Below are 22941 nucleotides of genomic sequence, written 5' to 3' on the forward strand. Positions count from 1 at the left end.
GTCACCTGCTAACCCCAGAACCGTCAGCTCTTCGTTCACTCGTTCTATCATGAGTCAGGCACTGGCATGGACACTGTGAGTTCAATTAAGATGTCCTGCTCTGGCATCTTTTGATCTTAAATGGCGATAGCAAAGAAGGGATACATTCAAAACAAAAAAAGTTAGGTGGGGAGAGAATGGTGTGTTGGGTAAGGTCTTGGGCTCTGGCGTCAGATTGTTGCCTGAGTCTATTCTGTTATTCTGGCTGAGGGTAATCTGTTTGAAGCAAGTTCTATAACCTCAGTTTTCCTCATCTGTATGAAATGGGGAGAGGAGTGCCTATCGCAGAGGGCGGGTGTATGGCTCAAATGCAGCGAACCCTTGGCGCGCATCCTTTAATAAGTGTGGGCCGCTATTATTATTATTATTGTTATTGCTGGCTGTGAAGATCAGGTATGTGGTGTTGGGCGCAGCCCGTCGCCCCCCTCGCCTCCCTGGGGCGGCGGTCAGCACCTTCCTTGCGGCTCCCTTGGCCTGCGTTCCCGTGGTCACCCGCAGACTCCTCCACGCCAGGCACCACACCCGGTTCCTGCGTGCAGTCCTGTTTCTCTTCCTCGTCCGCCGTGGGCTCCAAGACCTCGGGGTGCATGTCTATTCCGGAAACACCGAACACCCCGTAGCAATGGGCACCCCGTTTGGCCGGGTCGCTACGGCCCCAGCTGGACCAGAGAGGTCCGGCTTTCCTTCCCCACCTGCACTCGCGCCCGCGTCGTTGGCAGCCCAACGCTTCCTTGGTCTCCACGGCAACCGCTGCACATGCGCACTCGGACGGACCCGCGCACCCGGACGCCTAGGGCGGACCTCCGGACGGCTCTGCCCCGCCCCTCCGGCGCCGGCGCGGGTCACGTGGGAGCGCGGCCGGCGGCAGCTGCGGCGGCTGTGACGGGGGCGGAGTTCACGCGGGTCTGGTGGGAGAGGCTCGGAGACTGCGCCACCTGTGCAGGTACCGCAACCCCCTCTAACCCCCCCCCCCACCACCACCGCGCTAGCGTCCGTACCCCAGATCCGCCTAGTGCCCCTGGACGCCTGCGGGGCCTTGGCCCTCTTCTCCCTCCGCGCCCCACCACGCCCCCCGGGACCCGTGCTCTTGCGCGTCGCCCGCACCTCGGGCCCCTTCGTCCCTCGCGGACCTTAAACCTTCGCCCCAGCACCTCTGCCTCCAGACCCGTGTCCTCAGCCCCACAGCGCCCTTCCCCAACTCCACGCCGGCGTTGCACCCCAGAGGTCCCTCTCTGCTGGGCCCGTCCTTTCCCACCTCCACCCCCACTCCCACCTCCCACCCCCACGCAAATCTAGGGCCCCACCCACCTCAAGCGCTGGGCACCCCCTCTCCCCCAGACCGTGACACGGTTGCTCCCCACGCAGCTCTGAAAAATCATCCCCTTTGTACGTGCTTCTTTATTCTCATTACCAAAGGACTTGGTTTGAGTGGGATTTGTGGTCTTTGTTCTGAGAAGTAATTCAAAATAAGGTAGCGCTCCAAGAAAGGCCACCACCAGTTCCAGAGCGGTGGTCCTTTGCTCAGGCCTGCTGGACCCTGACTGCTGCTGGGGAGTGGGGTTCTGGAGACCAGTGAGGCTGCCCCTGCCCAAAGGAACGTGCAGCCCCGACACAGCCCAGCCAACCCTGCAGCCTGGTGATGCCAGCAGGATGCCCACCTGGGGGTCTCACAGTGGGGCCGCCAGCCAGCCAGGGTTCTGGACTTTCATAGACCTTGATCTGAATCCCCACCGCCCCATTCTTAGCTGAGAGCTCCTGGTATGTCTCTTTACCTCTGTAAGCTTCAGTTTTCCCATCTGTAAACTGGGGGTGATTATAACACTGCCTTATATGGTTGATGAGAGAAAAAGTGAGCCGACAGGAATAAAGCACTTAGTCTTTTTGCATAAAGCCAGCTCTCAGGTTTTTTTTATAATTTATTTTAATTGATTTCAGAGAGGAAGAGAGAGAGAGAGAGAAAGAAAGAAACATCAGTGGTGAGAAGCATTGATCGGCTGCCTCCTGCACGCTCCTACTGAGAATCGAGCCCGCAACCTGGGCATGAGCTCTGACCAGGAATCCAGCCAGGACCTCCTGGTTCATAGGCCCATGCTCAACCACTGAGCCACACTGGCCAGGCCTCACTCTCAGTTTTAACCCTGAGCACCACAAGTAGCCAATAGCTAACATTAAACACTTAATTATAGTGGCTAATCGCTAAAGCTTATTGATCACTTGTGTCTCCGTCACTGTTCTAAGTGGTTTATGTGTATGACCTTATTTAATTCTCGTTATAATATTAGGCAGGAACTATTATCCCATGTTTATAGGTGATGTCAGAAAAGCTCAGAGGTAAAGTAACTTCACCTTCACCCAAGACACCCAGCTTGGGAACCCCGATTCAAATCCAGAGAGTCTTCAGTTGTTTGTGGTTTTAATCTCTACAATAATCGTCTAGGGGGGCATGGTATTGTTTTTTAATTGAGATAAAAGTTAATAGCGTAAGATTTACCATTTTAGCCATTTAAAAGTAAGTATACTTTTCATAGAAGCATATTCAGTGTGCAACCATCACCACTATTTAATTCTAGAACATTCCCATCCCTCAAAGAAATTGCACCCCATTAGTGGGCACTCCCTATTTTCCACTTCACTGTCCCCTGGCAACCCTAAGCTTTCTGTCTCTGTGGATTTGCCTGTTCTGAACATTTCATATAAATGGAATCGTAGTATTTGGCCTTTTCTGTCTGGCTTCTTCCACTCAGCATAATATTGGAAAGGTTTGCCCAGGTTGTAGCATGTGTCAGTCCTTCATTCTCTTATCCATTGTGTGTACAGACCACATTTCCTTTAGCCATTCATCTGTTGATGGACATTTGGGTTGTTTTCACTTTTTAGTTACAGTGAATAGTGCTGCTGTGAACGTGGCTCTGCAAGTTTTGTGTGAGCATAAGTTTTTAGGTATCTTTGGTACACACCTAGGAATAGCTGCTATCATTTTAATTCCTACTTCACAAGCGGAAACCTGACACTGAGGAGTATTGGATCTTGAATGAGCACTTAACCCAGCTTCTACTTAGCTTCCCATTAATTCAGTTTAGTGGTCTACTAACAATTGGCAAAGGAAGGTAAGGAAATTCCAAAAAGTCATGATACACCAACAATAACTTGTCACAGTGCTGACACAAAGTTTGAGAAACTTCTTAAGATTTTTTCTCCTCAAGAATGAAATTTGAGCTTTTAATGTAAGGCAGTATTTATTAAATATTGTATAATAGCACCATGCCAGGTCCTGAGGAGGAATATTAAAGATGGGTCTGACCCCAGCTTCACACCTTCACAAAGCTGCAGGAGGATTACAGACTTAAATCGGAAGAACAAAACTGTGAAAGCATTTAGAAAATAATATAGGAAAATATCTTTATAACCCGGGGCTAAGACAGGATTTCTGAAGTCAAACAGAAGCACAAACAGTACAGAAAAAAGACTGATACATTTGACAACATTAAAATTAAGACATTCCATTTATTGCATGCACTACAAAGAGACAAAACATACAGAGAACTGGTAACTAGAATATAGAAAGAATTCTTATAATTCTGAAACAAAAAGACAACATAATAGAAATAAGGCAAAAGCAAGGAATAGGCATTTCATAGATGAGAAAATAGCACATAAACACTAGAAGAACGCCAGTCAACCTTGTTAGTAATCAGGAAATGTAAATTAAGACCATATGAGATCTCATTTCACAACACCCTGTGGGCAGAAGGTGAACTGTTGGACATTGCAGCCTTTGAGGAAGAGGCGGTGTGAACTTGCTGTTGGTGGGTGTGCAGAACGTTCAGCCACTTGGGCAGTGTCTCCTTGAATACTGGATGGCTTATGGCCTAGCAATTTGACTCTTAGGCTTATCTCTTCGAGAAACTTACACATGTGCTCAGGAGATGTGCATAAACATGTCCATGGCACCTCTGCTTACAATTGTAAAGTAAAAACCAGCGAAACAACCCAAATGCCCAACAGCAATAGAATGGATAGATGAATAGAATGTGTTTGTACCGTGAGATAGTGTGCGGCCGTGAAAGGGTAACCAACAACCCCAGGATGAATCTTGAAAACAATACTGAGTGAAAGAAACAAGTCTCCAAAGAATACATGCAGTGTGACTCCTTTATATAAAGTTCAAAACCAGGCAGAACTGAATACAATTATTTCAGAATCGAATCCGTGCTGGGGTAATAGTACAACTATTAATAACAACAACTTGGCAATGATTATGTCGGAATTTAGGCAAGTGGTCGGTCCCCCCACCCCCATCCCCACCCCCCAGGATGGTGGGAGGGGATATATGATCAGGGCAGAAGCAGATGGGGCTTCTAAGACTGGCTTTATTTGTGAAGTAGGATGACTATATGGGAGTTTTGTTTTATTCTTTGAACTGTGCATAATATGTTTTACAACTTTTGTGTGTATTTTTCAATTTTTCTAAATTACAGAAAAGTTAATTTTAGTTAACATTTCCTGTTCTCCAAAGTCCTGTACTCTAGTTGGGGAACCAAGATAGAGACAAGTTAAGTAGAATGCAGAGCAGTGGGGTAAGTGCCGTGTGGGTGAGACAGACAAGACACTCAGAGGTGGGGTTCCTGCGGGGAGCTAGGAAGGAAAGGAAAGACACGTGTGGGCCTCCGGTTTACCCTCAGGGCCTGGGGGGTCATCGGTGCTCGTCAGTGAGTGCTAGGATTCAACTGGGGAGAAGGAAGGGGACTTGAGCTGTTCTTAGAAGGACTGATAGGATTTGAGTGCTGAGAGCAAGGCAGATTCAGACTCTGTGTGAAGGAAGTAAGATTCCTATACAAAATGTTAATGAAAATAAAGTCCAAGCCCTGCAGCCTTACTGGAAAGTTTTACAGTACCGGCTGCTGATGAGCATGGCGAGGACCACCTCAGGTCTACCCGAGTCATTGAAGACCATAGGAATCTCCGAGGCTGCTTTCTGGTTCCTGAATACCCTTGAAGGTTTTGCGTTAAAGGGTATTGCAGGATTTTCAGCTTGTCTCTATGCTCCTAAAAATTAGACTGACCGTCCATCCGTCTTTTCGTCCATCCATCCATCCATCGTATGGCACTGTAACAGATAACCACACACTTAGTGGCTTAGAACAACACAGATTTGTTCTCTTACAGTTCTGGAGTCAGAAGTCTGAAGTCACTTTGATGTGGCTAACGTCAAAGAATCATTTCCTTGCCTTTGCCAGGCTCTAGAGGTGCCTGCATTCCTTGACCTGTGACCCCTCTCTCCATCTTCAAATCCTGCAGCCAGCATCTTTAAATCAATCTTTCTCTCTCTGCCTCTCTGACTTCTGCTTTTGGTCACATCTCCTCTGACTCTAACCGTTCTTCCTCCTTTTAATAAGGATAAGTGTGATCACATTAGACCCACACAGATAATCCAGGATCATCTCCCCATCTCAAGATCCTTGACTTAATCACACCTGCAGAGTCCCCTTTGCTACATAAGGTGGCTTGTTTACGAGGTTTGAGCATTAGACTGGGCATCTTGAGGGCCGTTATTCAGAGGACCACAACACCTTGCGGGTGCTGCTTTGTCTTCTTCCCATGATACTTGCTTTATTTTCTTTGGAACATTTTGGCCAATCTGTCTTATGTTCCTTTACCATCCTCCCCAGGTGTCATTCCTTTGGATAGCCTGGCGATGTCTGTGTCTCAGCCAGGTCACTTTTCCCAGAATTCTTCATTCCTGGCATATGGTGGACCCAAACCCACAATATCTCCAAGGTGTGCCTGTAGTGGATTCGATTGCCCTTTCATTGCTGAGTTGAGTCAGCTAAACTGTAGGTCGGGCTAATGTTACAGGCCACGGCAGTTGTGCTTTGAGGAGGTGACTTCACTCCTTGGAGTTTTGGCCATAATTTTCCCATGACACTTTTATAGTTGCAAAAGTGTAACGGAAAGACAGAGAAACATCCATGTGAGAGAGACACATCGACCAGTTGCCTTTGGCACACCCCTGGACGGGATCGAGCCTACAACCGAGGTACATGCCCCCAACCGTAATCAAACCCCGGACCCTTCAGTCCATGGGCCGATGCTCCAACCATTGAGCCAAACAGGCTAGGGTGAGAATGCCACCTTTTTACCAAAGATAAACATCTACAATCAACATTATCACCCAAAGTCCATAGTTTACCTGGAGGCCCTTAAGTGTGTGATGAACTAACCCTGGTGAATATCGCCTTATCCAAGTAAAAAATGCCTGACAGCTAACAGAATTGCCCTTCTTTTCCTGTTTTGGGGCCATTCTGAATTACTGTTTTCCTGCTCACTATTTTCCTTAATATTTTACAGTTTCTCACTTGATGTTTTAGTTTTCTGTAGAAATAAGAAAACAAAGCTTTATAATAACTTTTAAGGCAGGTTGTAAAGGGACCAGAATTTTCCTGTGATTTAGTATTGCTTTCTAAGTAACAGATTTCTCAAAGTTGTAGACAAATACCTATCCACAGAGAAATTAACTAGTCAAACCCCAAAGCAAGTTAAATGCAGCTGTGCATTTCTTGATTGGCTTCTAGACTTAAATGTGTCATACACTCCTTTAAAACTGTTTCCATGAGCTTTCCTGGAATTTAGTGGCTTTGGGGGAAGTCCTGATTTTTTCTTTTATTAAAAAGACATTATTTTCCATCATGTACTTAAGGGTGGGGAAGAAGAGTGAGGGTATGAATATAAGGAATTTATAATTTCCTGTTATTTTCCATTTATGGTCTATCAAGGTGTGAACAAATGTAGGAAATGGTGTGTCTGAGGAGCAGCAAGGAGTCAGTCACAAAGGCACGTGCTCTCAATCCAGCCTTGCCTCATCTTCACTTCCTGCCCACACTACTGCAGCCCCTCCACTGCTGCCAGCAAACTCCACAGCACACCCAAGCAGCTCCTTCCTTTGGCCTAAGGGACTTACTCAAAGAGCAAGGCCAAACACTTCCATTTGGCGTAGAGGCATTTCACCATCTGGTCCCCCTCCCACCCCCCTTGCTAGTCCCAGGTGCACATCCTGTGCTATAAGCACGTTGAACTTGTCACTGTTTCCTGGCCGGCTGGATCTTTCACAGTGCCGGGCCTTGCCTCCTCTCTGTCCAGGAGAGGCTTACACCTTCTTCAGCAGCACCCTCGCCACGTGTCATTGAATCACTTTGTTCATCTTTCAATGAATTCTGTGTACACAGGGCGGCAGGGACTCCTGGCTTACTTGGACGGGTCCTCAGCACCCCACACGTAGTTTTCTTCATTGTTGTTCTGGTAGTTTGATTCCACATAGACTTTCCTATAGATCAGTGATTGTGTGTCTAGGCGTCTATCGTCTATTATTCATAAATACGTTGGTGTTTGAATTTATTGGTCTTCTGTGAATTTGGTTGGTGTGAGTCAGATCTTTCCAATTTGAGCTATGCTCTGGGGAATGATCAAGTTGCCTTCCTGTACCTCAGGACTGAAGACCAGACCTAGAATGCTGTCAGCCCTCTGATTCTCTGTGATTTTAAAAAAATACAACAATGATAATAGATGTTTAAGGTATTTGTCTATGGTGGCGCTATAATGCGAATAGGTAGAGTTGAGAAGCAGGGCCAACCTGGGGTTGAAGCCCCTTGACACTGCTGTTCTCAACTCCGTGCGTCTCTCCTGCTGGACCTCAGCAGGGGGTCCCTGGTGGATTTTGCACATGAGGTTTTTCTTTCTGTAAGGATCAGAGGAGTTTGTTTGGTGGTGCCCTCCACAGTTGGGGAACAAGATGGTGTGTGGAGACGGAGAGCCAGATGGAAAAACAGCCTGGGAGCTGAGCTGAGGCTGGGTAGTAAAGTCTAATGCCATAAACATGTGTTGAGCTCCTGCTCTGGGCCAGGGGCTGTGGAAGGTGCTGGAGAAACAGAGGAGTAAGATTTGGCCTCCGCCTTAGAGGAACTCGGCCTCCTGGGTGTAGTTCACAAACAGAACGGTTATAACGCAGTGTCTGGGGTGGAAGGAGAGGGGAAAGGTGTACCAGAGTTTCTTTTCATTTCCGCGTTCTTACAGCACCTGCCCCACTCACAGGCTAGAAGGGGCTCTTCCAGATACCGCAGGACACGTCCTCCCTGCCACCTCTGCCAGCTGATTAGCCAAGTGCCGGATACCTGAGCTCAGGCGGGCCAGCCAGACTCTCTGCCAGGAATGTGAAATAGAGAGGCCAGGTGGCTGCAGTTGTGTGGAAGTTCAGGTGCTCTGCAGGTGGATCACAGGAAGGTGGTTTGCAGAGGGAAAGACAAGGCCCAGGGGAAGCCCAGGTGGACACCAGGGGGAGAGGGAGAGAGGACGGCCGTGTCTGCCTCCTTTCCTGGGCGGCTGGCCTCTTCCTGCATATTGTGTCCTGAGCTCCTGGTGTCTGTGCAGAGCGCCCTCTCTCTCTAAGCCAGTGGTTCTCAACCTTCCTAATGCCGCGACCCTTTAATACAGTTCCTCATGTTGTGGTGACCCCCAATTTCATTGTTACAAATTGAACAGAATTAAAGCATAGTGATTAATCACAAAAACAATATGTAATTATGTATGTGTTTTCCGATGGTCTTAAGCGACCCCTGTGAAAGAGTCGTTCGACCCCCAAAGGGGTCACGACCCACAGGTTGAGAACCACTGCAAGCTATTGAGCAGGTTTGTCCCATTTGATGAATGTTCCTTAAGAAACACGGTGCGGGAGCTGGTTGCCATTCCAACCGAGCCTTTCATCAGACAGACGCTTTTGGCCTTCCTTATTCTTAGATGAGGAAATATTTTTCTGTATACACACACATGGATTCATGGCATAAGAATTTTTGCATTTCCTTAATTTTAAAAATCGTTGATATTAGTTTTATATAAAGTTTTCCCTGCTGAGCTATGAGGGCAAAAGAAAGGAATTTGTTTTGTGTTAGTTTTTGTTCGCAGATTGGCCTTAAGAAGAGACTGAGCCTTCAGAAGGCCCAGAACTGGAGGAGGAGGTAAGAGGAAAGTCGGAGTTGTTAATGAGTAGAGCATAAAAATTGGGAAACTTCTTTGTAGTCAGGCATCTTTCAAATTCTTGAAAAAATAAATTGTATTTTGGGGGAAGAAATTCAGTTTCCCATTAGTATGAGGTCATTGCATGAGGTGTATCAGACCTCCTCCTTTTTAGTTAGAACCTTGTTATATACGCTTTGTACAATTACCTTTCCCACACGTATTGCTTTGGTTGTAACCCATTCGATCTTGATATGTGGTATTTAATTTCTCACTGGAAACATTGTTTTAACATCTTAGATATATGCCCACCTGTTATTTAGAAGAAAAGATTTAATATTCCAAGTATATAGTTTTTTGTCATAGCTTTATTATTTCTAATTTTATTACATTTTGTTTGAAAAGCACTATTGCGTACAAGTGATTATTTTTTTTGCATTTAATTTTTGCAATTCATGGCCTAGTATTTGATTCGTTTTGACAAATAAATCTCTTTATTTGATAAGAGATTATATCCTTATTGTGGGCCATTTAAGAAACCCCTGCTTATCTATTTCTTCAGTTTTCTGTCATATTTCCTTTGTATATTCTATTGGTTTGTAATTTGGACTAGAAATGTAAATATTCAACATGTGTTCTAAGGTATATTCAATAATTTTAAACTATTTTATGTGCCTTTTAATCACAATACAGTGTCATCCTATATAATAAAAGCCTGATATGCTTAGTGTCTGGTTGTCTGGTCAGCCATTCAACCAATCAAAGCGTAATATGCTAATGATATGCTAAGGATGCTCAACCCCTTGCTGTGACGTGCACTGACCACCAGGGGGCAGATGCTCCGACCGCTAGGTTAGCTTGCTGCTGGAGTCCGGCCAATCGGGGACTGAGCAAGATGGGCCAGACATGCCCTAGAGCTCTTCCTTGGTCCCTCCCTGGCTAGCCAACCTCCTGCATCCATCCCCGGCCCCTATCATGCACTGGTGGGGTCCCTTGTCCTGGCCTGCGCCCTCTTGCACTCTGGCTGAGGGACCCCCTCCCCCAAGTGCACGAATTTTGTGCACTGGGCCTCTAGTTCTTATATAAACACATTCTATTTGTGGTTATTTTCTCCTGCTTAGTTGAGAACTTGGGTTGAGCTCACATTGTAATAAAAAGGGAGGGAATTCACTCATTCTTCCTTATACTTATGGCAAGTTGTGCTGCTATTTTTGGGTATTTTCTTAGTTTCAGGATTTGCTTTTTCTATTTCAATGGGATTTCTATAAAGGAGATTAAACTCAGATTAAACTGGCTTAAAATCAGTTTTCTTTTATATAATACTAGAGGCCCGATAGAGGAAATTTGTGCAAGAGTAGGCCTTCGCAGCCGCAGTGGCTACCTCGATCCCTCCCTCACAGCTGGGGCAGCTGCCTGGATCCCTTGGCTGCAGCCCTGGCTTCGCCCGGAAGGTTGTCTGGAAGGATGTCCAGACGGCTGTTTGGTCAATTTGCATATTATGCTTTTATTATTATAGATATATTAATATATCTTGTATTAGTATATGCTGTATTCTTGTATTTGTGTATATCTGAGTTCTCTGTAATTTCATTGTAGTCTATTCTAGTCTGTTTGATATTTTGTCCCTCATTGATAGTGCAGTTGGATCAGTGGCTCCCCAGGTCGAGTATAGGATGAAGTTCATCAACCTTGGTCATGCCTGCCTTTGTCTACCTCTTCAGGTTGTCTCCAATTGCAGGCATATGTACACCAGTTCATACGGCATTTAAAACTGTTTTGTTAAATGTCTGTCTCTTCTCCTAGCTACAATTATTTAACTCATCTTTGAGTCCTTAGCATCTGTCACAGTACATGGAATATAGTAGGTGTGCTATAAATGTTTGCTATGTGGATACTTATAAGAGTTATATTGGACTTCTCTTTCCTCAAACATAAAGGGTCAAAGATAATGGTATACAAATTCACCTGGTATACAAGTTCACCTGGTAAGATGGAGTAAGCACTCCTCCATCCGTTACAGCCATTTTCATTTGAGAAAACCACTTCTTTAAGTTTGGGGAGTATTTCTTTTCAAATATACATTTTTGGATATTATTTATGTAAAAGTTTATTAAAGCTTAGTTTTGCCTCACCTGGATTATAAACTTTTTGCAGCCAAGGCCATGTCTTAATTTTACTTCTATTTCTTCTTCTTCGTGTCTACATGGGCAGTAGGCTCTCTGCACCTGCTGATTATGAATAAAGCAAAGAAATAAATGTCCTTCTCATCTGTTATATGAGTTAAAGTCTGGGCATGTCATCATACTGAGCTTGAAGCTTTTTTAGGGTACAGAGCATATTGTGTTTATCTCTGTATCCACAACATGTAGCACAGTGCCTGAATTTTAGTAGGAATTTGGTAACTCTTAGTAGTTGTGTTGACTAATCTCCTTGGAAGAGAAGAAGCTTATAAACTACAAATGTTAATGAGATCATAACTTGCCTGGATCCATGGGCAACATGGATTTGAACTATTACTGTTATTTGAATGCAAAATTATTCAGTCCTGATGTCCTCAGCTCTTTTTCTTCACTCAGACTGTGCATGTTCCTTTAACTTACTAAGCACAGAACTCCTCTGTTTCCCTTCCCTGCAGGCTGCCATGGCTGCCGTTGACAGCTTCTACCTCTTGTATAGGGAAATCGCCAGGTCGTGTAATTGCTATGTGGAAGCTCTAGCCTTGGTGGGAGCCTGGTATACAGCCAGAAAAAGCATCACCGTCATCTGTGACTTTTACAGCCTGATCAGGCTGCACTTTGTCCCTCGCCTGGTGAGCAGAGCAGATCTGATCAAGCAGTATGGAAGATGGGCAGTCGTGAGTGGTAAGAAATGGGATTTCAATCCTTGTCTAATCTAAAATCTCCTGTTTGTGTTTTAAGTTGGGTATATTATTCAAGGAGTTATTAAATTTTATGGGAACTTGCTGATTTAAAAAAAAACTTATTATTTTTTATTATGTTCGCATTTTCTTACTGCCATCACCTTGGAAGAATCTTCCTTTGATTTTTGTCCTTATTCTGCTCTCTCTTATTCCCAGTGTTGCTCCAGCCCCACCTTCCTACTCCTTGCTTTCCTTTTTGCTCTTTGTTTTGAAATTGTCCTTACAAACTGTCACCACGTTCAGAAAAGCTTTCCTTGTTTTAAATATCATTGTAATTTATCATTTCTCTTGTTTTAACTATCATTGTAATTTATCATTTCCTGGCACTTATTCAAGCCAGATATATGTTTGAAAACAGTTTCCTACTGTGTCTCATCAACTTGGTGAATGGAAAATAACTTTTCATCTACCTGTCAGGGTGTCTGGGAGAGTGTTTGATACATAATATGCATTTTCATATTATGACATTGTTCTTGACTGATCAGTATTAGAACTTGCTTTACTTCTAGTGTGAGTCTTTCTCTGAGTAAGCAGAAATGCTAAATAGGATATTTTAAAGATCTCACCACGAAATGAGTGTGCTCACTGTTCCTGGTTGTATTGTAGGTGCAACAGATGGGATTGGAAGAGCCTACGCAGAAGAGTTAGCAAGCCGTGGCCTCAATATTATCCTGATTAGTCGGAACCGAGAGAAGTTGCAGATGGTTGCTGAAGACATCGCTGACACCTACAAAGTGGAGACCGATATTATAGTGGCAGATTTCAGCAACGGCCGTGAGATCTACGACCCGATTCGAGAAGCCTTGAAAGACAAAGACATTGGCATCTTGGTAAATAATGTGGGCGTGTTTTATCCCTACCCTCAGTATTTTACTCAGGTCTCCGAGGACAAACTCTGGGACATCATAAATGTAAACATTGCTGCGGCTAGTTTGATGGTCCACATAGTGTTACCGGGGATGGTGGAGAGAAAGAAAGGCGCTGTTGTCACTATCTCTTCTGGCTCCTGCTGCAAACCAACTCCCCAGCTGGCTGCCTTTTCTGCTTCGAAGGTAATGTATTCCTGATTGGAAATGAGATCTCAATGCAATAGGACATTTATTACAATGGTTTGGCCCAATCTGTTGAGCTCTTTGTCAACAACTCATGTTTGCTAATGCTGTATTTTTTTTTCCTGAAATGATTATAAGCAAGCCTCATTTTCTCCTGAATTTTCTTCCAAGTTCCAAAAAATTAAAAGTCTTTCCCTCTGCTCCTTTTTAACAGGCTTATTTAGACCACTTCAGCAGAGCATTACAGTATGAATATGCTTCTAAAGGAATCTTTGTGCAGAGTCTAATCCCATTCTGCGTGGCTACCCACATGACTGCCCCTGGCAGTTTTCTGCACAAGTGCCCGTGGTTGGTGCCTTCACCAAAAGTATACGCACATCATGCCGTTTCTACCCTTGGCATTTCGAAAAGGACCACAGGATATTGGTCCCATTCTATCCAGGTAACAGTATGCCTTCACTTTTGTAATTAGGTTAATGCAATCCTAAACCTTCCTAAATGATACATGGGAATCTGACTGAAGCCTCCGGCTGAAAGATGAGAATTGCTAATTCTGATTCTTAAACCTGACACTTTTTTTCTTCCTCAGCAAAAAAAGTAAGGGTTTATTTTTAGGAAGTGGCCCACGCCTGAAGACAGTTGACCTAATGCTCAAAGATCTGGCTCCAAACCTGATACTGTTAATGGTTCTGGTTAAGTCACTAGATTTTCTTTCGTGGGATTATTTAGAGCATTCAAAAGTTTAACCTACTTGACACCTAAGAGATGAAAGGTGCTCCTTTAATATAAGTAGATGGTAGCCATATAAAATACTAAGAATTTAGATGAGAATTTAAAAATGCAAACATTCTAGTAATGCTTGAGTGGGTACCTCTAAGTCAGCAATATGATCAAAAGACAAAGTCACAAAGGTCTATTTCATGTAACACAGTTGTCACATCTCAGTAATCTCAGTATATTCTTGGACTCATTTGTTTAAGAAGCATAGAATTATTATTTTTTTAGTTTATTCTTCAGGCATGACAAAGATTTGGGTCTTTAGTATTTTAAAGAATAACTTTGTTAAATATTTGAAAATTTGATTCTAAGTATTAGAGAACTCATAATGATTTATTATAATAGACACCTGTCTCTTTATCTGGCATAATAAATAGATGTACCCTAGTTTAGAATTCTTTTTTCTTTAATATGTAGAATTTTCTTAAATTATCAGCAGATATTTGGGGAACTCTTTAATAAAGATTATCAGCTTTACCAAGACCAAATAAATAGATAAGTAAATCAAGAGTAAATTTGTACTTTTCTCAAAAGTTTTGGCTATAAGTTTTTTTTTTAATAAGAAACAGTTTTCTTTAAGTGGTTATTTCCAGGTCCTTAATTACTGGAGAAAAGCAGAGAAACCTAAAATAATTTTCCAAGCCACTGACCATGAAGTTTCCTGAGAAATGAAGATATAATAAAGAAGGTGTTTAGATGCAGTAGGTATTTTGACTGCATTTATAAAACACTCACATTTTAATTGCAGTTATACTTTATTCACATTGATGGGCTTTTCTGGAGAATGTAGATATATTTTTCTGTCAAGAAATCCTATTAAGCTAATTTAATTCCTAGAATAGTTTTCTATAGAAAACTTAAAATTTTCCACTTTTTTCTACTTTCATTTTTATTTTACTCAAATTATTTTCAACATTATTAAATTTTTTTTTTTCAGTTTTACAACAGATATTTGATTCATTAGTAGCTGTTTTGTCCATAGCAGTTTTCTCTGGTAGCTTTTGTTGTCGTGACTTTTTCTTTTTTTTTTTTCTCTTAAAATATATTTTTATTGATTTCAGAGAGGAAGTGAGAGGAGAGAGAAACATCAGTGACGAGAGAGAATCATTGATCGGGTGCCTCCTGCACACCCCCTACCGGGGATCGAATCAGCAACCTGGGCATGTGACCTTGACCAGAATCGAAACCGGGACCCTTCAGTCCTCAGGTCAATGCTCTGTCCACTGAGCCAAACCGGCTAGAGTGTGGCTTTGCTTTTATAATTATTTTCTCTGACTCCATTTTTCTCAGATTGCAAAGATCTAAATTTTGTCAAGGTTTCAATTTCTGTCTTTAGCTTATAAAAAATTTACTGTGTGAAGTTTGATATGCTAAACATACTGTGAAAAGTTTTGTTTTGTGCTGTTTATTCCAGTTAGTCTTATATGTTATTAATTAAATAAGAATGATGGGCTGACTGTATTTCTTGACAAGATAGGCGAGAGATTGAACAGGAGGGGTTGAAGGAAAGGAAGAAACACATTCTCAGGTTTTTGGTTCCAGAACCTCAGTGGTGCCACTTACTCAGGTAGCATGAGAGGAAGAGGTCAGGCTTTGGAGAAACAATACGAGTTTTACACATGCTGGATTTGGAGGGTCTGGGAAATAGTTAGAAGTGGAGTCGGCAGCTGCATAGGTCGGGAGCTCAGGTGAGAGTTTGTACGGAGTTATAGGCTTACTGGTCATCAGTGTTTAGCTGGATGATACGCTGTGGGGTTGGTGATACTATCCAAGGAGAGTGTGTAGAGGAGAAAAGATGGCCTGGTCAGAGACTCAGGGAACTCCAGCATTCCAGGGAAGGTGGACTGAGAAGGGCAGCCAGTGAGGTCAGTAGGAGAGGAGGAGAGTGGAATATGGATGTGAGGGTTAGAGATAGTTTTCAGGTGGAAGGCATAGTCATCAGTGTCACATGGTGCCATCTGGCCCATAGCATAAGGACCAACATATGTCTGTTGGGTTTAGAATCTTGGAAATCCTCGATGAAAGCAGTTTTGGAGGCATTTTAGGGAGCAGCTGCATTACAGTGGGTAGGTGACTATAGAGAAGATGGGGATATGGAGACAGTGTGCTCAAGATTATAAGGCTGTAGCCTGGCTGGTGTGGCTCAGTGGTTGATCGTCAGCCTATGAACCAAGAGGTCACTGTATCAATTCCCAGTCAGAGCACATGCCCAGGTTGTGGGCTTGATGCCCAGTAGGGGGCGAATCAATGATTCTCATTATTGATATTTCTATCTCTCTAGCCCTCTCTCTAAAATCAATAAACATGTATTTTTGGGGGGGAGGGGATATAAGGCTCTACAGACAGTGGATTGGGTCCAAAGGAAGGAATTCTGGTTGCTATTTAATCTATGCAAATCAGCAGTGACTTGACTGTAATTTAATGCTGGAGGAATTGGGTAAGTGGAGAAGAAAGAGCGTAGAGACGAGAAAGCTGTTGATTCCTGGAAGTGGGGGAGTAAGGCTGAAAGCACAAGTAGAGGGGAAGTGATGTGAATTTTGGAAACAACTAGAAAGTGAAGGAGGAGAGAGGAGAGGCTGGGAGTCCACTTAGAAGTTGAGAAACCCGGTCTGATGGCTCCTGTGAGATGAGGGTGAGGTGGAGGGAGTGCGAGGCTGAGAGAGTGAGGTTTGAAATAGTAATTGTGAAGAAAGGGGAGTGAGGTGCCTGGGGACCCATCAGTGGATGGCTGAGCAGAGAGGAGGCCTGAGTGATGGCGGGCCTTAGAATCGATGGTGCCTTCAGCTATGCGGCTTTTCTCTAGCAGCACTCAGCACATTCATGTGCATCTGTTACCCACCTTGAAGCCACTTCAAAGAGGGCATCAAAGGTAATTTCACAGAGAACATTTCTGAGTTTGTGTGAACAGAGGTTATGTTTGACAGGCTTACACAGAGGTTAGGGAGCAGGTTTTCTCACCCCTGACCCCTGCCTCAGCCTTCCTTACACATGTCTTCATTTCCTTACATGCCTGTGAAACAGCATTTCTGAACAGGAGCAGTTAGAACTGACTCACAACCATGACATCTTTGCTTTCTCTCATATAATGTAGCAATTGCATCTTATGTGTATTATGTTAGTTGTCTTAATAAAGATTTGCAAGCAAAAACTTAAAAAAAATGATTTGGACTTTAAAAACAGCTAGAAAGGAGTCAAATGTATTTGTTTTCATTGTTCACTAGTTATTAATGTTGGTTTGGGAGCATTTCTTATTTCCGGAAGTGGCATTAGGCAATATTCGATTGTCAACTTTGGAACACATAGTAAGCCGGACAGAAAAAGGAGGGCCTTTCCTTTATAGCTTTCTGTTTGTGATCCTTGACATAAAGGCCAGAAACATGCTGGTATGTGTGTGGCTGAAAAAACAATTCATTTGACAACGTGAGCAATGAGTTTCTTGCCTATGAACATGGAGACTGTGTTCCAGGTGACAGGAAAGCGCCGGGGAAAGGGGAGTAGAGTGGGAGAATCTGAGCTCTCCGACTGGCTCATGGTCCTTTCTGAATTTCTACCTACTTTGGATGTCTTTGTTCACACACACGCTGTGTGTTGCTGTTGGGAAGAGAACACGTGGCATGGAGGGAGTGGTGGAGCTCCGTGGAAATGAGAAGCCCCTTGGGCTGCATATTGAGATGTGGGTGAGGGTCCAGGAGCCAGGCTGACAACGGTAAGAGGAGGACCAGCTCCACTCTTAGGCCTGGACAGAGTGGTCAGGAGTCCTGAGCATGCACAAAGCCTTACAGAACCCGAAATCCACCCCTCCTCTCTCTTGTAGACACACTCACACTCGCACCCTCCTCTTCACTGTGGCCCTCCTCTGCAGTTTGGAGTGCCAGAGACTTGGCATTCTTTCCTGTGACCGTTGTTCTCGAAATAGGCGACGAGTCAGCCCCTTTCGTCTGTCTGTCAGTACCCAGGGGATGCAATTCTCCCCTTCTCTTCCATTAGCTCTCTCCACCAAGCTCTTTCCACCTGCTTCCCAGGAAGCTAAAAACCTCATTGGGATGAGCTAGACAAGATGAGCCAGTGACATCTCCAAGTGCAGCACCTTAGGAAACTGTGAAAAACACCTTGATGCTGGTCCCCTGCAATAGACAGTGGTCATGGATGGACATTGAACACAAGCAGATTTTTAGATGCTGATTCTTTCTCCATTGAATAAAGATTGAAGAAAAATGTACTTTGAAGGGGGATCCAGTTATCTAGTCTGCCTCATGTGCCTGTGTGTTTGCGACACTACTTACTGGGTCCTCCTCCGGGACCAAAAGTTGACTTCTTTCATCTCCATGGATTCAGAATCTTTTACTTTAGGACAGCAGCTCCAAGGAGGAATATCCAAGCATTTCCCTCCATGAAATCCTAGCTGTTTAAAGAAGTCCAAAGAGACCTTAGTCCTTCCCCCAGAAAGTTACCCATGGCTCCAGGCCAAATACTGGGCTCCTGTCTCTGAGGTGGTGGTTTGGAGCTTCTGTGGAATCTGCTGTGAGCAGCTGTGGTTCCCGACTGTCTTCCTGCAGTTCACCACACTGGGACCCCCTCCTTATTTGGTGTGGTTCCCTGGAGCTGCAGAGTAACTTAGACTAGAATTTCAACACTTGCTGGGGGTCTGCCCATTTCCCTTTCTTAATATGCAAAGTGTTAGAACTTTCACGCAGTATAACGTCTATACTGACAAATGTGCCACTATAGTGCAGGGTTTCTCTACCTCAGCACTATTGGCATTTGGGGTTGGATAATTGTTGTGGAGCTGTCCTATGCGTTATAGGATGTTCAGCCCATCCTTGACGTCTGCCCACTGGATGCCAGTAGCACCACCACTCCAGTTGTGACAACCAGTAATCTTATAACCTTGGGGGAGAGGGAGCAAAATGGGCCTGGTTGAGAACCTGGTAGCAGAACATCAGCTGGACTCCCTGGATCCCCAAACCATCCTCATCACATCTCAAGACAGTGTACTAGGGTCCTAGTGTTTTTTATTCAGTTTTCTTATTTAACTTGGCTCCATTCTGCCTCTCAAACCTGTTTGCTCACATAGCACTAACGTTTATCTATTACAGCTGCTTTTCCTTCTGGAGTTTATAATTCTTAAGCAAATTAACACACTATTCTTATCAAGTAATGATGGAATCCTATTATTGCATGTAGGTGTGTCCCTCCTTATTAGAGAAAGGGGATGGATGGGTGGTGATCATGTTTCTATTCCTATAGGTCTAACATATGGACTTATGCTAATAAGGTGCTAAGTACAGTAGCACCTGTAGTCTTTTTCCTTTTTAGTATTTAAAGTGATCAGTGATATTTGTTGGATTAAATAAGATGCTGATCTGTACATTTCAGTGTCAGTGGCTTTGGGTTCTAATCTTTTAACATTTTTCTCTTCCATTTTTAGTTTCTTTTTGCACAGTACATGCCTGAATGGCTCTGGGTGTGGGGAGCAAATATTCTCAATCGTTCTTTACGTAAGGAGGCCTTATCCTGCAAACCCTGAAACTGGATGATGGTTTGGGACGCTTTGCCAAGTCATGGGAACCTACAGTATTCTGACATTTGGAAGAACACATTTATCTTCTGTATTTTCTTTTGTTACTGATGACTTAGCATATTGTTGGCTCATCATTTGCAAAGCAAACATAATACTTGTAGAGAATGTTGTGGAAACACTCAAGGGCCAAATGAATGGCACAGAGTTAATAATGACTGAGGTACAAGAACTGATTGAGGAAACTTAAATTTCAATGCTTTTCCCCCTAAATTGTTCAAAAGTTGTGTGGTTTATGTTGTTCTAGGAGTTACAGCAATCTGGTACTGAAATATAACATGAGTTGTGACCTCTTAAAATTTCAGATGGTTTTTTTAAGGTTAATTATGTCAGTAGGTGAATTATAGTATTGGTTTTCAAATGTTCATCAGGAAAGACTATTTAAAAGTGTTATTTTATAAGATGGCTGGTATGATCAGCAGTAGAAATCTGTGTGTGTTAATATTGTGTAGCTCTAGTTGTCTATCTGTATATGAAAATGCTGCTTTTAACTGATATTTCATTAGAGAACCATATGTTTATGGATGTGTGTATCTGGGTAACTTTATGGGTAAGTTACTAAAAAATTTTTTTTTTGTTAAGCTGGTTTAATGTGGAACCTTACAGGGTATTAAAGTTCTAGATTATTTCTCTTTATACTAAACAATCTTACCCAATTTTGTGCTATTGGCTTGCCAAGTATAATATTACTTACACCATCTGTTTTTTTAACCTACCATGGAATTAATTCATTCCTAGATTTGGATGTGTAATGACTGACTGTCAGTAATCTGTTGATTTATAATTATTGTGGATAAGTAGTGATTTCTTAGCCTATGACCCATTTTATAACTAAAATTTAGCCCCATAGAGCTTGTTATATCTGGTTTTCATACACTTTTCTATGTAATATTATTTAATTCCAGTAGCATTATTGGTGTAAACATCAAGTATTTATGAAATTAGTAGTTAAAATCTGGACAAATGTGTGTGATATGTATTGTATCTGTTGAAATAAGTTAGAAGCTCATTCTTGGTTCCTGTAATTACTTTATGCATTATAGTGAATAGTTTTATTGGTGTGAAGATAATTATGCATAGCCCCCCACAGTATGGGTTAGCATTGAAAGCTACTGTGAAATGTTTTTGGTTCAGGTCCTATAAAGCCAAACATTTTGAGGACCACATATGTAGTGCTTGACAGTTGTAAATCACTGTATGGATATGACAGTGTGTGCAAAGTAAAAATTTGGAGTTTAATATTGGGACACTGATGCAGAAGCTAGTAAATTTTTGAAATCAGGACTTTTATGGAATTGTTTCCTGAGATGATGTTCCATTATGAGTAGGTCTAAGCATGCTTTCATGTTACACTCACAGTTTTGCCAGTGACATTGCTTCAGTATTTTCAGATGTGACTTGGACTCAGTTCAAAAGCTCTTCCACTTATAGATCATGCCTTCATCACATAAGAGGAAGACATTCAGATGTGAAAACATACACACTAATGGCACTACATAACTAAAGGTATTGATGGAGTTAGTTTAGAGCCTTTATTTGGTTACATTTGACATTTTCCCTCACCCAACAATTATGGTCATTAAGACTAGAAAAAATTTGATGTCCTGCCGCATTGACCTGAACTTTGACATGTAATAAGCAGCAGCAATGTAATGTAAAAAGTACCATATTTATACCTGTGTTATGTGGTACAGCAACGTCTTATATTTGTAGATTAGATATTGAATCATTGTTACATGATGAGAATAAATAAACCATGTCAGTGATGTTTTAAAAATTCTTTGCTTGGCAGGACGTATGTAAATAAGCTTATTGGTTCAAAGTTAGTGAAAGATCAAAACCAAGAATCTTCCTTAGGTTTTATGTTTCATAAAACATTTTTTCCCAGAGCTCATTTTAGAGTAATAATTGGACCACTGTAGATGGGGTTTCTTTTTTTTTTTTCTTCTTTTTAAAAAAAAATATTTTTATTTATTTCAGAGAGGAAGGGAGAGGGAGACAAGAGATAAAAACATCAATGATGAGAGAGAATCATTGATCAGCTGCCTCCTGCACCCCACACTGGGGGTTGAGCCCACCACCCAGGCATGTGTCCCAACCAGGAATTGAATCATGACCTCCTGGTTCCTAGGTCAGCACTCTACCACTGAGCCATACTGGCCGGACCTAGATGGATTTTCTTACTAAGAATGGGGGAAATAACCTTTGAAACAATCTGTGAACTGAAAATTTAACAATGAAAGTGGTTGCTTCTTCCTTTGGAAGAGGTTTTGCTCCATATATTTGTGAATGGATTGTCTGGAATGAGGGATACATTTTTTTCCCTATAGAAACAATTACTTAAAAATTGTAAAAACTTAATTTATGAACTTAATTTATGGATGCAATTCAATAAGAGCAGGTAATTAGGCAAGGAAATTGTACATATGCATGTCTTTTGAAAATATTAGGTTGGTTTCTTCATCTCATTCTTCTGATAAGGTAAGATGAAGGTTGGTTTTAATCACTGACTTTGGCAACATGGAGATCGATTGGTGGGGATGAAAGGGAGATTGTAGTGAGTTCAAGAAAGAGTGGGGAGGACAGGAAGACAGCAAGGAGAGACAGCTCTATTGAGGAGTGTTTTTGTTTTGTTTTAACCTCAAGTTACTTAAAATCTTGTCACATTTGGGAACCAGAGGGTTTAGGTGGTGTCCTCTGTCTTTGACATTGCGTGCCCTCCGAAACAAAGACCAGTCTCACCGTGTGTCTGTCTCAGTATTGGCTAAGCTGTTATTCTCTAAAATAGCATTTAGTTTAAATAAAGATTTGCCTTCCACGGAATTTCGAGTGCTTTATTACACACATGAAGCATGGGTTTAGGACGTTAGAACCTGGAGTGGTGGAAAACCGGGAGACCAGGATGCTGTGGTTCTCCGCCTTTCTTGGTGGATTTCTCAGCCATCTGTCTCATGTCCGAGTCCCCTTCAGTTTGCAGGGTTCCAAGGAGCTGGCAGCATTCTTCACTTCCCTGTTTTTGGGCTTCACTGTCACATGACAAGGATGTTTGCAATGCACTAGCCTACCTTAGCCCCTGACACTTGGGCTATGCATTCAATGGTACAGTGACAAAGGGCCCTTAAAAGAACCCTGGCCAAAATCAATTTACCCCAAATTAGAAGAGTTAAGTTTAAGATCAAGTGCATTAATCATGGCAGCTGGGAGTTCTGCTTAACTTTGAGGATTTCAAAACGGGGGAATGGGGGGTGGGGACTGTTTCACCAGGTGTGGATTGGTCTGTAACCACCACTGTTTACTGGACATGTTATGACTCCAGCTTTGTTTTATTTAACCCTCCTATGAGGTAGGTATTAATATCTTTTTTGGGGGGTGGGGGGAGTAGGAAGGTCAGGTATAAAGAACAAGTACAACTTGCCCAAGATCACAACGCTAGCAGGTGGTTCTGTATCCCCTATATTAAACGAGTTTGTTAAAGGGAAGATGAAGTGCTGTGACATTTCTGGTCATCTTGGTCCTATGCAGCATTATCATGCTGCGGTGGAAAGTTCAAGCAAGACATAAGCAGTTTTATC

At 42.8% G+C, this 22941-nt stretch overlaps 2 protein-coding genes across 2 annotated transcripts in view; one reads left to right on the forward strand and one right to left on the reverse strand.

Moving 5' to 3' along the window:
* The window catches only part of DNAAF1 (dynein axonemal assembly factor 1), a 27825-nt gene extending 22688 nt beyond the window's left edge, over positions 1-5137 (reverse strand). Inside the window, 4 exon segments of the mRNA XM_036346811.1 lie at positions 493-669; positions 672-916; positions 4917-5021; positions 5103-5137. Coding sequence (XP_036202704.1) covers positions 493-669; positions 672-916; positions 4917-5021; positions 5103-5137 — 562 coding nt within the window.
* HSDL1 (hydroxysteroid dehydrogenase like 1) lies at positions 873-21397 on the forward strand. The gene is made up of 5 exons (XM_036346996.1): positions 873-982; positions 11678-11903; positions 12569-13014; positions 13229-13456; positions 19220-21397. The coding sequence occupies exons 2-5, from the start codon at positions 11684-11686 to the stop codon at positions 19316-19318; spliced, it is 993 nt and encodes a 330-aa protein (XP_036202889.1). The 5' UTR covers positions 873-982; positions 11678-11683; the 3' UTR covers positions 19319-21397.
* The last annotated feature ends 1544 nt before the right edge of the window (positions 21398-22941 follow it).

This window comes from Myotis myotis, unplaced genomic scaffold, assembly GCF_014108235.1.
Source record: "Myotis myotis isolate mMyoMyo1 unplaced genomic scaffold, mMyoMyo1.p scaffold_m19_p_19, whole genome shotgun sequence".
Lineage (NCBI taxonomy): Eukaryota > Metazoa > Chordata > Mammalia > Chiroptera > Vespertilionidae > Myotis > Myotis myotis.

What these genes read in the sequence shown, in the direction of transcription:
- HSDL1 (XM_036346996.1), top strand. Translation starts at nt 11,684, where the DNA reads ATGGCTGCCGTTGACAGCTTCTACCTCTTGTATAGGGAAATCGCCAGG. An exon ending in AAGATGGGCAGTCGTGAGTG is followed by an intron (nt 11,904 to 12,568) that starts GTAAGAAATGGG and finishes GTTGTATTGTAG; the next exon opens with GTGCAACAGATGGGATTGGA. An exon ending in ATTGGTCCCATTCTATCCAG is followed by an intron (nt 13,457 to 19,219) that starts GTAACAGTATGC and finishes TTCCATTTTTAG; the next exon opens with TTTCTTTTTGCACAGTACAT.